Source organism: Cuculus canorus, chromosome 7 (genome assembly GCF_017976375.1).
Source record: "Cuculus canorus isolate bCucCan1 chromosome 7, bCucCan1.pri, whole genome shotgun sequence".
Lineage (NCBI taxonomy): Eukaryota > Metazoa > Chordata > Aves > Cuculiformes > Cuculidae > Cuculus > Cuculus canorus.
This window is the reverse complement of record NC_071407.1, coordinates 1869973-1885113: the sequence shown is the minus strand read 5'-3', so window position 1 is coordinate 1885113 and position 15141 is coordinate 1869973. Positions and strand designations below refer to the sequence as shown.

The following is a 15141-nucleotide window of genomic DNA, read 5'->3' as shown; positions in this document are numbered from 1 at the left end:
AAGTGCTGAGGGACATGGTTTAGGGAGTGTTAGGAATGGTTGGACTCGATGATCCAGTGGGTCCTTTCCAACCTGGTGATTCTGTGATTCTGTGTTACTGGTGTGTGACTGCCATGTGGTTGGTGTGTGGAGTGTGAGTGCTGTGTGATTAGCGTGTGCGTAGTGTGTTATTGGTGCGTGATTGGTGTGTGACTGGTGCATGGAGTGTTACTGGCATTTGATTAGCATGTGAGTAGCGTGTTATTGGCGTGTGACTGGTGCGTGGAGCACTACTAACATGTGATTAGCATGTACTGCTGTAACTAATGTGTGGTTTGTGTATGCCTGGCGTGTGACTTGCGTGTGACTGGCATGTGGAGTGTGAGTGGCATGTGATTAGCGTGTGAGTAGCACGTTATTGGTGAGTTCCTGGCATGTGACTGGCGTGTGGAGTGTGAATGGTGTGCAATTAGCATGTGATTAGCCTGTGAGTAGCGTGTTACTGGCGTGTGTCTGGTGTGTGGAGTGTGAGTGGCGTGTGATTAGCGTGTGAGTAGCGTGTTATTGGCGTGTGATTGGTGTGTTACTGAATCAGTCAGTTTCCCCAGGAGAAGGGCGGTGCCAGTGAAGGTCCAACCATTTGGCCGGGGATGGCCATGCCTTGGGAGGACATTGGTCCCCTGCACCCCAGGCTGTCATGCCGCAAGGAGGGTCGGAGCAGGTGGGAGCTGAGCCCCTGCAAAGGGCCAGCTGCCAGCCAGTGGAGCATCAGCAGAGTCATCACTGCGCCTTCTAGAGAAGGACTGATCCAGTCTCCATCCCCGGTGGAGTCAGGGATGTCCTGGCTGGCACAGGCAGCACTCAGCTCCTCAGCCTGACCTTCCTTGAGATTCTCTCACCTTTCTTGATGTCTTTGACCCTTCCGACCTTCTCCTTCTTTTACCTTCTCTGACCTTCTTTGACCTTCTCCGACCTTTCTGCAGTGTTTCTGGCGTTTCCGTTCCCCAAATCTCTTTGTGCTGTTGCCTGGGTCTTTTATTGAGCATTTATATATGAATAAGCGGTATAAATGTTATTCTCAAAGGAAGCGAAGCCCTGATTCTCTGACCACTGCAAAAAGAAGGAATACTGAGGGAATGGCAGGAAGAGGTGCCAGGGGAGGTTTAGGTTGGATATTAGGAGGATGTTCTTCCCCCAGAGGGTGGTGGAGCACTGGAACATCTCCCAGGGAAGCAGTCTCGGCACTAAGCCTGACGATGTTCCAGAAGCATTTGACCAACACCCTCAGACCCACGGTGTGAATGTTGGAGTTGTCCCGTGAAGGGACAGGGGTTGGAATGGATGATCCTTGTGGGTCCCTTCCAGCTCAGGACAGTCTCCGGTTCTATGATTATGAATACGTGTATCTTCATGTGACAGAACCCTGCATCAAGCTGGATGGGTCAGACAGCAATGACTGAGCACAGCAGTTACGACTCAGTAGGTGCTAAGCAGCATGAATCCCAAGGTTCAAGCTGGGGAACAAAGTCTGGCCAACCTCAGCCCCAAGTAGCATCAAGTCTTTATCTTTAATTTCAATTTGTCTTCAGCAGTGTTCATGAAAACTGGTGCTCAGTCAGGATGTTTGTGTCCTCCTCTGCATTTGCTGCGCGTCGACAACCCCACTGATGTAACCCCATCAGCTGTGGGATTCAGAGCGTGCTTCTGCTCCAGCTCTGGACCGGCCAGGTCAGCATTCAATAAGATAAGAGATTGACGTGAGGACAAGAGAAATTGCTCCTTCTGCCGCAATGTGGGTGAATGCACCCAATCTCACAACATCACAACGTTTAAAGAGGAATGAAGTCCTTGGTGTTGTTTCCTACTCCTGGGTTCAGAAATCGCTTCTGCAGCAGCACACAGCTGCATCTTAGGAACCCGTCTCATTCTCATCTCGCAGAGCATCCTGTTGCTCCTCCTCCATTTCACTGATCAGTGGCTGAGGAAGCCCACAGAACAGCAGTGAAAAACGATTCCTGCTGGGAATCCCTGTCGCATTGGTTTGGAAGCTCTTGGATGCCACTACAGTGAGCGCAGTCACCGGCACGCAGTGCTCTCCCTGTGCTGGGAATGCGGATCCCCGTGCGTTCAAGTGCGCCGACACGGAGCCTAATTCCTAAGGCTGTGCGTGCTTGAAGGGGAATGCAGTCTGGAACTGTGTTAATAACCTTTCTCATCCCATTTTGCGGGTCCCAGTGCTGTTTCCAGTGGAACTGGGTTAGAACAAAACCTTGCTCTCGGTATCTTCAATGTTCTGCCTTCCTTATTACCCAAAATCCAGATGAAACAGTGGTTTCAAAACATCCAAGTGAAGCCTGACCAAATGGGCCTTTATCGTTACCAGGTACTAAACCACTCTCAGACTTTGGAGCATTTCAGTCCAATCTATTTGTGCTGTTCGTGCTTGCTCTTCCATTTACCTCTTCTATTTAATTGTCCTGCTTCGTTATGTTCCCTTTTGGGTCAAGAGTCATTTGAAACGACTGTGGCAACTATTGGCAAGTTTCTACTGCACTTACAGGCCAAAAAACTAAAAAGAAAAAAGTAATTACAGAACCATTTCATTGAAGTCAATAAGAGGATTCTTGGCACAAAGTGTTAGTTGGGATTTAAGATAGCAGATGTCTGCCTTAAATCACAGTCTCCTATTAAATACTGCACAGGAATACTAAATATTGTGAATGTTAAAGACTGGAGTTTATCATAGGTTTATTAGGGGTGCAATAATACTTTTACAACCGCAACCCCACAACAATATACACAGAATACTGAGTACTGAAGCTCCAGCACTGCAAAATGTCAGTTGGCTTATAAATAATATATATGAGTGTCGTATACACATTAATTTAATTGTTTAGATTTAACAGATTTCATTGTGGGGCAATAGAATCAGTCATAGAATTATGGAATGGTTTGGGTTGGAAGGGTCCTCAGAGCCCATCCAGTGCCACCCCCTGCCATGGGCAGGGACACCTCCCACTGGCTCAGGGGCTCCAAGCCCCATCCAACCTGGCCTGGAACCCCTCCAGGGATGGGGCACCACCACTGCTCTGGGCACCCTGGGCCAGGGCCTCCCCACCCTCGTCATGAAGAAAATCCTCGTAATGTCTCATCTAAATCTTCCCCCTTGCAATTTAAAGTCAGTAGTGTGTGGGCTGAAAATATGTCCCTGTCCATCACGGGCAAGCACAGTTAGAAACGGCATAGTTTGAACCACCTAAGCTGGATCCAGTAGATTAATTCCACTGGAAGCAGCAGTGGGGAGCCCGCAGGGCAGGGTGGGCTGCCCGGGGTGGTGGGTGCTGGCCAGGTTTGCCCCTGCCCCGCTCTGGGCAGCCACACAACCCATGCAGTGTAGTTCTGGGCCACACGATGGCTCCAAGCACATGTAGTCAAGCCTAATCAATTTTCAGACTATATACCTGATATAATTTCATTAAATGGCAACTACTGAAATATGTGGATACATTAACGTTTAAGAGAACTGTTTAATTAGGCACAATCATAAGCCAACTGTAGGCACCTGGATAATAATGAAACAGAAATGATAATTTGCTTACGTAAATGTTTAAATATGATATCCAGGCGATTCCGATGGGCACGGTTATATCATGCTGGTGGCGGTTTGTAATTCCTTAGAGCTTTGTTCTCTAAAGGTTCTGTGTTCAGTTTGGGCTCCTCACTACAAGAAAGACACTGAGGTCCCGGAGCGCGTCCAGAGAAGAGCGTTGAAGCTGGTGAAGGGGCTGGAGAAGAAGTGTTACGAGGAGCGGCTGAGGGACCTGGGGTTGTGTAGCCTCGAAAAGAGGAGGCTGAGGGGAGACCTCCTCGCTCTCTGCAACTGCCTGAAAGGAGGATGTGGAAAGATGATAGGTGATAGGATGAGAGGGAATAGCCTCAGCTTGTGCCAGGGGAGGGTCAGGCTGGACATTAGGACAAACTTCTTCATGGAAAGGGTTATCAAGCACTGGTAGGGGCTGCCCAGGAGGTGGTGGAGTCACCATCCCCGGAGGGGTTTAAAAGACAGGCAGATGAAGTGCTTGGGGACATGATTTAGCAGTGGACAGATACGGTTGGAGTTGATGACCTCAAATGTCTTTTCCAACCTAGGGATTCTACAATTCATACTTTCTGAAAAGCTCTTCTTGAAATTACACCTCGTGCCAGCTTCAACAGGAACAGGGGCATCATGAAGAAACATAAACCAAAGGTTTCTGCTCTCGGAGACTCCCCTTTCTATAGAAGGGAATAATAACCAGTGATTTCACGGCTTCAATCAGTAAAAAGCCGCAGTGAAGTTAAAAAGGGTAAGAGAGAGGATGTTTGGGCCGCAGAGAGGATGCTTGTTTCAGCTGTTCCAGTTTCTCCGTACAGTATCTTAAAATGCTAGGTTTGCCTTTCTTTTCTGAGGAATCTTTTAGATCTTAAGGAATCCTCATTTTGCCAGTAATAACAGTTATTACCGGTAATAACTGTAATTTGGGAATAACACCAAATAACGGTAATTTTTCACTGTGAAGTAACATGGTTCTGCAGTATTTGTGTAGATCTGACCTAGTACAAATGGGTCATGAGTTTTTTCTCTGGGCAACCAGCAAGAGCATTCTGTAGAAGTGCTTTTTACCATTAAATAAAGAACAAAAAAAATACAGGCTAGCTGTTTCTGGAATGAGCTCTAATAATTAAGAAATGACTTGTGCAGGTTTAAGAGTTTCCTATAAGGTGCTCATACATATAGATGGAGGTTTTGCCAGAAATAAACTGTGCTTATACCTGCTCCAAATATCTTATTCTCTTTATGCCTCATTGTTTTGGTTTAGGTCAATGAACCTAAAATTGGTTGCAAGGCTGACCCTTAAGTACACAACCCTTACAATGACAACTCGGACTCCGGGCAAGTGCTTGGATCCACAAAATGCTTCTTTTGAAGGAGAAAAAAAAAGAAGAAACCCACACAACTTGAAGTAGAAGGTATATTTTTATATTTTTTCATCTAAAAGGCTCCTCCATTTGGCATTTATTTTATCTTCTGATACAATTGAATTTGTGTGATTTTGTAAACCATACGCTGAAGTATTTGTAGTTATAGTCGTAGATCAGCCAGTAACACTGAGTATGAATTAAAAAGGAAAATTTACTTGGTCCAAGAAAGTTTAAACCAGAGTGAACGTAATCACTGCTTTAAATTATTCCAGAATGAAAAAAATATAAAGTCTTACTAGTGAATATTCCTTGTTTTCTATTAATGATAGTAATGAGGTATTTGGTCAGATTGGGTTTTAAGTGGAACTTCTTGAGCGAGCACAATGATAGGAGTTTTGCAGGATAATTTTGTTATGTTTCATTTTGGAGATTTATGACAGATTTCAACTTCCTTAACCAGTAGAAAGATTCCTATCAGCTTCAATTTGGCTTAAATACAACTTCCAATCCTCTATTTTTTTGCAGTAATATGAAAACCAGAGGTTATTTGCAAGTATTAACCTGACTTTAGAAATAATTGAACAATACTGATTTCTCGCACTAATCCTGCTTTCCCTCCTGAATCCTGTATGATCTCCAACTGATGATGCATTCTTTAGGATTGAGTATCTTCACAGATTAATTCTTCTTCACCTGTGCAGCCTGGGAACGCTTTTTTATCATTTTTTTATAGGTAATACTCATCTCTGATACAAGAACATAAAAAACTCATAGATGGTGGAGTTGTCTAACAAACATTTTGGGCTGGACCTGTGGTTTTCATTTGATCAACCAGTGCTTGTGGCCATGTAAGACTAAAAAGTTAGACTTTCATGTAACCTTTTAAAGAGTCCTTTATACAGAAGAAAAGGCATCATCGGCCCATGAAAGTCCATGGACTTTAGAGCTTCCACAACCAGAAGACCTAAGAATGGGCCAGACATTATTTCTAGTGAGTTTTTCTTTGTCCTTAAGATCCCAGAAGAGTTACAAGCCCTTAGGAACCAGTCAGAAGAGCCGAGCTTCTGCAGTTTCAGTTGTTACTGTCACTTAGGGTTTTGTCACGTCCCTTTTGCTGCCAACTTGTTATTTTCCACAGCTTTTCGGTAGGATTAAGTTTTACTGCTTTGATGGAAAAGAGAAGGGCAACAAAGCTCGTGAAGGGGTTGGAGAACAAACCTTAAGTGAGGCGGCTGAAGGAGCTGCGGTTGTTTAGCCTGCGGAACAGGAGGCTGAGAGGAGACCTCATCACTGTCTATACTCCCTGAAGGGAGGTTGTGCTGAGGTGGGTGCTGATCTCTTCTCCCAAGTGACAAGTGATAGAATGAGAGGAAATGGCCTCAAGTTGCACTAGTGAAGGTTTAGATTGGGTGTTAGGAAAAATTCCTTCACTAAAAGGGTTCTCAGGCACTGGCAGAGGCCGCTCAGGGAGGTGGTGGAGTCCCCATCCCTGGAGATATTTAAAAGATGGGCAGATGAGGTGCTGAGGGATATGGTTCAGTAGTGGACAGGTACAGTTGGACTCGATGATCTCAAAGGTCTTTTCCAACCAGATGATTCTGATTCTAATTCTAAAAAGTCATCTTATTTAAACTCAGTTTACCATGAGCTGCAAGATTCTGCCCCAAAGCGGGTATGAAGCACTCACACATCCTGCTGCAGAGGCAAAGAGCTGTACCTTCCAGAAAAGCTGCATCAGCTACAGAGCTGTTTCTGCTCACGAGCCTCTGTTTGTGGAGTGGAAGCAGGCTGCAGGTGGCTCAGCCTTCCCCCCAAGTTGAGGAAAGCATTCAACTAGCTTTCTCCTTTCTGTTCCACAACAGGAAGGCAGTACAAATCCTTGTGAGAGGAAAATACTGAACAGCCTGGTGAGGCACCTAAAAGGCTTCATAGCCACCTCCAGCGGGGTGGGAACAGCACGCTCTCCTTTGCAGCCACACGGAAGAAAGGGAACAGCAGCGAGAGCACCTGCACTGCCTGCGGTAGAAATAGGATAAATAGGAAACTGGGTTCTTCCCAGGGTCGTTGTGGTTTGCTCTGAGCATCTGCTGCAGCGCAGCGACTCTGCACCGCTCCTGCTGCAAGGTTGAAGCGTGATGCCACAACGTAGCCGGAAATCTGCTCCTTGCCAGTTGCCCCATAACTTAATTTGGTTTAAAAGTAAAAGCAAGTTTTGTTCAGCAGCCCTGCACCTGTGTCTAGACTTGAAAAAATCAATCCGAAGTCTCTCTGCTTCATAAATCACCATCAGTGGACACTAATCGGAACACTGCAAGCAGACAGCTGCAGCAGGACAAATTTAGTTTAATTCTGATTTATAACTAGTGGTGTTTATTAGCTCTGCTGGTAACAGTTCAGTAATACCGAACACCAGTACTAATCGGTGGGGAAAATCCCCTTTTCTGTAGGATAGTAGCAAAGGTGTGGTGGCAAAGTCGAAGGGGCTGAAGGATCCACAGGCTAAGGGAATGCAGTTGAAGAGTTGGATACAATTCCAGGACAAGAATGACAAGGGGAAAAGATATGTGACTGCTAAGAGTTTCCTCTTTAAACACTCTCTATATGGTGTCTCAATGCTAAAGCAGAGCAGACTCCGCTTACCCACTCCTGTCACCTGCCTCCTCCACGGGTAACTGCAGCACAGCGTTATCCGATAGTCCCTGCAGGTCCTCCTTTCCCGGCCGGCTGGATTCACACAAAGTATGAGGCTGTTTCTGTAAGGAAGGACTATTCATGAAACCAAAGATTCTTCCTGTGTGCACCTAGCAACAACATACACACACAGTCCTTGGGGGCACAAATGAGAGGAAGAAGGAATATTCGACAATATCGACAAAGCAAGTGTCCTCAAAGGAAAGGGTCATGTCCTTCACCACCAGCTGAATATGGAGATTTCACCCCTTCACTTTGTTTCCTGACACAGAATCACATCTTCAAAATCCAGAATATAAACAGTCGACTGAGGTCTGTCTTGAAAATTAGTGAAATAAGGCATACAAGGGAGAAAGGTCTCATTTCTGAGTCCAGTTCTGGAATAGGAAGGATATGAAGCTGTTGGAGCATGTCCAGAGAAGGCTACAAAGATGACCAGAGGGCTGGAGAACCTCCCATACAAGGACAGGCTGAGAGAGTTGGGGTTGTTCCTCCTGGAGAAGAGAAGGCTCCAAGAAGACCTTAGAACGGCTTCCAGTGCTGAAAGGGGCTCCAGGAAAGCTGAGGAGGGACTGTTCACAAAGGCTTGGAGTGATGGGACGAGGGGCAGTGGGGATAAACTGGTGAGAGGCAGATTTAGACTGGACATAAGGAGGAATTTCTTCACTATGAGAGTGGGGAGGCCCTGGCCCAGGCTGCCCAGAGCAGTGGTGGCTGCCCCATCCCTGGAGGGGTTCAAAGCCAGGTTAGATGAGGCTTTGAGCAACCGGATCTATTGGGAGGTGTCCCTGCCCATGGCAGGGGATTTTGAACTGGCTGGGCTTTGAGGTCCCTTCCAAGCCAAACCGTTCTACGATTCTGTGATTTAACACTAGTATTTGAAGTCCTCTGTCCAGTGCCAGTCGCACACCGGTGCTCTCTGCCCTTCAGTCGCCGTCACAACAAATCTAGCACTGGTGCAGTCATCTGTAGAGGAGGTTTGTACCAAAGCTGATGCCTCTGATCTTCCACAAACATGGCCAATGTAAGTTTTACTACCTGGTAGTTAATTCAGAGTTCAAAGTTTCCATTCGATGCATAGTGGTTATATTAAGCAGATAGGTTTAATAAAGCCTCTCTGGCTTTAATTCGCTAGGAATAATCATGCAGTTAAGTGAATTGGATCCCTACTGCAATACTGATGGCTGCTTTGTAGCTATGTGCAGGATTAATAGCTATGAACACTTTCCTGAAGGACATCCCTTCAAAGGGCCACAAGAAGGCAGATAATTAAATATATTTAAATGTGAATTAGTTTGCTGCGTTTGGTGGCTTAAGGCTGAACCTCTTTTATAATAAAGACGTTCAGGATTCAATCCCTCCGTGCAGAGAAGAAGTTAAATGAACTCTCTGCAAAAGTAGGCTAAGGCAATACAAAGATTAGCGCGGCTCAGAGCTCAGAAGGAATGGAAGATGGGTTGGAGGAATCAGAGGAGTAAATCAAGGCCATGCTTGTTTTAATGCTGTTTTCCCCTCCCGGCAATTCACTGTCCCACATTACTGCCTCCTCCGCCAGTTTGTGGAGCTGGACCCCACTCTGGGAAGAACGAGCGCCGAACTAAACACACCATACGTTTAGGCTGTGGTGTCACAACGTCTGTCCACGTGAAGCGGGAGTGACGTGACGGGTTATTTGCATTAACAATATGAAGTAGGATTTAAAATGGCAAGAAGGCCTAAATGGGTGGAAAGCCTGTTATAAACATAGACAAGCATTCAAATATTGTTAACCCTTCACGCAAAGATGAAGAAATGTACCCATTTCGGCAGGGGTGGTCTGGCACGTAGATGCCTCTTGCACGACCCACCAGCAGTTCCAGTCTTCGGGAACAGCCGCTGTCATCTTAGAATGACAGCGTGGTTTGGGTTGGAAGGGACCTCAAAGCCCACCCAGTGCCACCCCCTGCCATGGGCAGGGACACCTCCCACTGGCTCAGGGGCTCCAAGCCCCATCCAACCCGGCCTGGAACCCCTCCAGGGATGGGGCAGCCCCCACTGCTCTGGGCACCCTGGGCCAGGGAGGGAGAGGGGAGAGGGAAGAGGGAAGGGAGAGGGAAGAGGGAAGGGAGAAGGAAGAGGGAAGGGAGAAGGAAGAGGGAAGGGAGAGGGAAGAGGGAAGGGAGAGGGAAGGGAGAGGGAAGAGGGAAGGGAGAGGGGAAGAAGGGCAAGGGAAAGGGAGGAAGAGAAGAAAGGGAAAGGGGTAAAAGGGAGAAAAGGGGAGGAGGAAGGAGGGATGAAGGTGGATGGAGAAGAGAGAAGGAAGGGATGAAGGGAGAGAAAGGGGGGAGCGAAGAGGGAGGGAAGAAGGGGATGGGGAAGAGGGGAAAGAGGAAGAAAGGCGAGGGAAAGGAAGGGAAGAGAAGGGGGAAGGGGGAAAAGGGAGAAGAGGGAAGGAGGGGAGGAGGAGGGAGGGATGAGGGAGCGCAAGCGGGGAGGGAGGAGGGAGGGGAGAGGGGAGGGGAATCCCCGCGGCGGTGGTCCCGGCGGCGGCGCAGCGCCATGAGCGGCGCGCACCATGCGGGAGCTGGCGCTGGAGATCGGCATCCGAGCCGCGCTCTTCGGCGTCTTCGTGTGAGTAGAGCCCGCAGCGGGCACGGCACCGCCCGCCCCTGCCCCGGGGACCCCGACCCCACGGCAGCAGCCGCGGGCGAGGACAGGCGGGATGCTCGGCGGCTGCGGGAGCCCCGGGGACGGGACAGCCGAGCCCCGGGGACCCCCGGGCGGAGGGGGGGACGGGGCCCTGGGTTGCTGTGAGAGGAGCCCCGGGCGGAGGGGGAGCCGAGGCACTGGGCTGCTGCGGGGGGAGCCCCGGGCGGAGGGGGGACGGGGCCCTGGGCTGCTGCGAGAGGAGCCCCGGGCGGAGGGGGGGATGAGGCGCTGGGCTGCTGTGAGAGGAGCCCCGGGCGGAGGGGGGGGATGAGGCGCTGGGCTGCTGCGAGAGGAGCCCCGGGCGGAGGAGGGGACGGGGCGCTGGGCTGCTGCGAGAGGAGCCCCGGGGACAGGAGAGCCGAGCCCCGGGGAGCCCCGGGCGGAGGGGGGGACGGGGCGCTGGGCTGCTGCGAGAGGAGCCCCGGGCGGAGGGGGGGACGGGGCGCTGGGCTGCTGCGGGAGCCCTTAGCAAATAAGAGCTGAGACCCCGGGGCAGAGGCAGCCGCGACCCCTGCGGGAGCTGCTCCGCGCAGGAGAGCCGAGAGCCCCGCGCCGGGGGAGCCGAGGCGCTGAGCTGCTGCGGGGGGAGCCCCGGCAGAGAGAGTGGGGGGACCCCCAGGGGAGCCCCGGGCGAGGAGAGCCCCTGCAGCAGCCCGCGGCAGTGGGAGCCGAGGCTCCGGTGCGGGGGGTGCCGCTCCCCGGGCTGAGCCCCCCGCCGCGCCCCCCCCCCCCCCCCCCGAGGGGCTTTGGGTTTTGCTGAAAAGCTGAGGGAAAACCGTGTCGGAGAAGGTACGGTTTGTGAGGGAAGTGTGCAAAAAGCGGCGGGTTCGCTGTGGGGTCCGGGAGTGCGGTTCGGAGCCCGCGGGGCGCTGTGCCCGCCCCGGGGGGTGTGGGGGTGTAGGGGGGCAGCGGTGCCCGGCGCTCCGGGCTGCCCTCAGGTTCTTCTCGACGCTCTACCAGTTTAGTTTTGCTGTCGGTTCGTGTTCTCTGTGCGTTTGAACAGTGTAAAGTTACCAGTTCTTCGTCTTCCAAGTTCGCGTTTCAGCTGTGCGGCGTTTAAAGATAAATAATCGCGATCTTTGTGATTCCTGATGGGGCACAAACCTTCGCGCAGTGTCGCCGCTGTTCCCCGCGGCCCTGAGCCTCAGCAGGAGCTGATGGAGCGCTCTCCTGCTGTTCCCTTCCCAACCTTTCAGGATTAATGAATAACTTGTCCGATTTACTGGCGTTTGAGTTGTTCCTGAGCGCTCATTTCTCTTGAATACTGATGCAAATCTTGTGATTTGCGGCATGTTTGGCAAATGTCATCTTCTTCCTTTTAGGGTGAACTCTTGATACCTTCAAAAAACCCATAAAGGTGCCTTTGATACCTTTGGGTTCAGTTGCATCTTACTTTGAAAGCAGACCTGTTCATTTCAACAAAACTCATTTCTGGAATCTGTGGAATTACAGAGCAAGCAAAGACCTCAGAAACTCATACCGCATCAGAACCTTTCCCTTCATCACAATCGCGTGTGTAATTCATCGCTCGCTCCATCCAGTGAGAGATCTCTTCGTGTAGTTTATTCCCATGACAGGTAAATCGTGCCCTGTTCTAAGTAGCAATCTCTTAAGGTTGCGCTTGTCTTCTGTCCTCATTTCCTCTGAAACACGCTGTGATTTTCGCTATTCTTTATGCTGTGGTTCTAAAATCAGCTGAGGGGTGGCTAAAGAAATGCTTTTTGAAGACCCAACGTGATGGCAAGTGACTGCTCAAGCACTTCTTACATTTACACATAGCTCAGCTTTGTCCTTCTTGCAATGCTGGGGAGTAATTCTGACGTTCCAAGAGGTCGTTTGGAGCATTCATGTAAAAAGCATGTAAAAACATCAAATTTACACATGTAAAAAGCATCAAATATATAGTATTCTAAATTCACATCCAGTTTTATAAGACCTGTACATAGTTTTGTAGTGGCTGCAAAAATATGATCTCATTCCGAAGAATGGCTTTTATAGTCAGATAATCTCAACACCAAAGTAATCTTTTGCTATTGAAATAGCATTTAGTATTTCAGTTTATTCCAAAGAGGCAGTTACTCACTTTTGGTGGTTTTGTGTTCTAGAACAAATACTGGGTTTTCTGTGGCTTTGCAGACAGCCACAGAAATTCAGTGCAATACCTCTTCATACTGTTGAATTCATTCAATGAATTCAATACTGTTGAATTCATTGAAATACCTCTTCAAGTATGACCAATTAGTGGTGAATTTGGAAGCTCCGAGACAGGAATTGAGGCATCAGCGATGTGAACTCAAACGCAGAAGCTACTTCTAGGAATGAAAAGGCTTTTTCCACCTCCCTTGGAAAGGAATGCAGTTAATGTCAGTGGGTCGGAGATGATCTCTGTTGTGAGTGACAGAATCTGGATTGAAGAGAATTCATTCTGAAAAGGTTTTGATGACATTGGGTCACTACCAACCTTTGTAGTGTTAGAAATCTGACCTTGAAGATAATGGTTCCCGTAGTTATTTTCCAATCATGAACCATCTGTGCCTCCCAGATGTCTTTTTAGCATCAACCTACTGATTAATGTAACTCAGAGTAATATACTGGCGTGTTTTGTACCATAAAATGCGTAAGAAAAAGTTGCATATTCCCTGTTGTAGTTTCGCTTGGTGATAAATGTCATTTCATAAAAATGGAGGTGTGAAACCTTATGTTGATGGTTGCCGAAATGGAATGTATTGCCAATTTCAATGTATTTTACAGCAGCAACAGCTGTATTTTCTGTATGGCAAGGTTTATTTCCCCCCACTTGCCATGATGATCAACTTTAGTCATTCCACCAAAGGCAAAATTGTTATTTATGTTCTCTTCTGACCGCGATTGAGATTAAGCAGCTCGAGCTTCTGTTCAGTTTACAAAGGTCTGTGCTGAAGGGAGGTTTAGCCCTTAGGGTTTACAAGTGTTGAAGGACGGATTAGTTAGGAGACCTTTGTTAGAACTCCCTGAAGAAGGAGCTGCCTGAAATTCAGAAGTGGGAGTTAGAAAACCACAACCAACCAACCCCAGCTGCTCGCGGTCCAAACGATGCTTGGTGCATGCTTTACTGGAAGGTAAAGAAATGTTCTTTAAATACCTTCAGCAAAATAACTCTGAAGCCACAAGTTCCAAACTGTAAGGAGAACAGTTGATATTTTCGGTCTGCCCCGCAGTTTCCTCCAGTTCCTTAACGTGAACATATGCATCTTTAGTTTTCCAAATATTTAGCCTTGCACCTTTTGATTGGTCTGGACTGAGCCTGATGAGCAGAGCTGCTTTGCTCCTCCATAGTCAAAGAAGAGTCTCATGCTATCGTTTGAGCATTACGTTATTACTACATTATGCAGTTTCAAGTATTTTTCAATTAAACCTTGACCTTAATAAATTCTTACTTCATATTTTTGTTTGTTTAGGGTTAGTTTTTGGGTTTTTTTCTTTTGTGACTACAGAATGGATTTTTTTAGAGTGAAATTATTCATGTAAGGTCTCAGAAGTGGAAATGGTCTATTGTTTAGTATTACATCTGTGAGTGTATGTATATTACATATATAGCTATATATATGCTGTACGTGCAAACTATAGACATAGCAATATATAGAGAACATATCTAACTCTGGTATACTTTATAGAAAAAATCAATTTGAAGAAGGATAGAATTAGGGTCTTGCTTTTCTGTTTTCTTCATTTCGCGCTTATTCCTCTCACCTGGAGCATCTTAAGTTGCCTGATGAATGCTACACCACGTTAAATGTGGCCAGTCCTTCATCTGCTGCATGTGGACAGTGGCATTTGCCACTCGCTGGATGCTCGCTGGAAGCAATTTGTTTTGACTGACTTGGTTTTATTCAGTTAGGGCAGTTGTAAAAAGATTTGCGAGCAAGTCTGATATCTTTACACAGAAGCGATGCCCTAAAAACGATGTTCTTCATCTGTCTTTAAAAGAATTCATCTCTGAGTGAGCCTGTAATTGCCAGTAGGGATGTCTTGGCCAAATACATGTTGTTCTGGTTTAGGTATCGTCTCCTACAAGGAAAGCTTTTTCATTTCCTTCGGAAGTTTTAGAAGACCGTATTACTGTCTTGGTAAGTAGATAGAAGGATTTGTGTGTGTTGTTGTATATTTAGCCCCATGGCTTGTCAACAGCACTGTTGCTGATGTTTCTGGAGTCATCTAATTGATTAAAAAGATAGTCTTTCAAGGATTGCTTCATCAAACCTTAAGCTCTTCAGTGAGTGTGATGTGATTAAAATCTAAATGTCATTCAGAGTAATTGGATATCTTCCCTCCAGCACAGTCTTGTTAGCAGCCTCTCTTGGGGATAAATGTTTATCTGCAGGCTAACATACGCATATATATATATATATATATATATATATATAGCACACGTGAGTGTACAGTATTGACTGATGGTGACATAGCGTGTGGGCCATGTTCAGACTGTTTCACGTAAATAAAAGCCTATTCTATGTGTGTTGGATTTCTTCCAAGTTTACAATATTAAGATTTTAATCAAGTTATGAATATGCATGGAAAGATTTAGCATGGAAAGCTCTTTCAAGTAGCTTTCTTTGACATGGGGGATGATCTTGTAGCTATTCTGCCTATGTTGCCTTCCTAAGTGATACCCTGTATTGTCTGATTAATACAGACAGAAAATCAATTAGCTGAGGAGATTCCACAGTGCTGCAGTTCCGCTTTACTCACAGTTTGTGGTTGTCTTCGCTGTATCTACTGGGTTTTTGGAGGACAGACTGGGCTGGGAGTCACGAGCAGTCGGAGATCTGTGGGTGATACAAA

General features: G+C 47.4%; 1 protein-coding gene across 1 annotated transcript in view; it reads left to right on the top strand.

The window, feature by feature from the left end:
* The first annotated feature begins 10123 nt into the window (after positions 1–10123).
* Positions 10124–15141, top strand: part of PLPP4 (phospholipid phosphatase 4) — a 48284-nt gene continuing 43266 nt past the window's right edge. Inside the window, exon 1 of the mRNA XM_054071103.1 lies at positions 10124–10242. Within this exon, the coding sequence (XP_053927078.1) occupies positions 10187–10242 (56 nt within the window). The 5' untranslated portion in view covers positions 10124–10186. The remainder of the gene's footprint in view (positions 10243–15141) is intronic.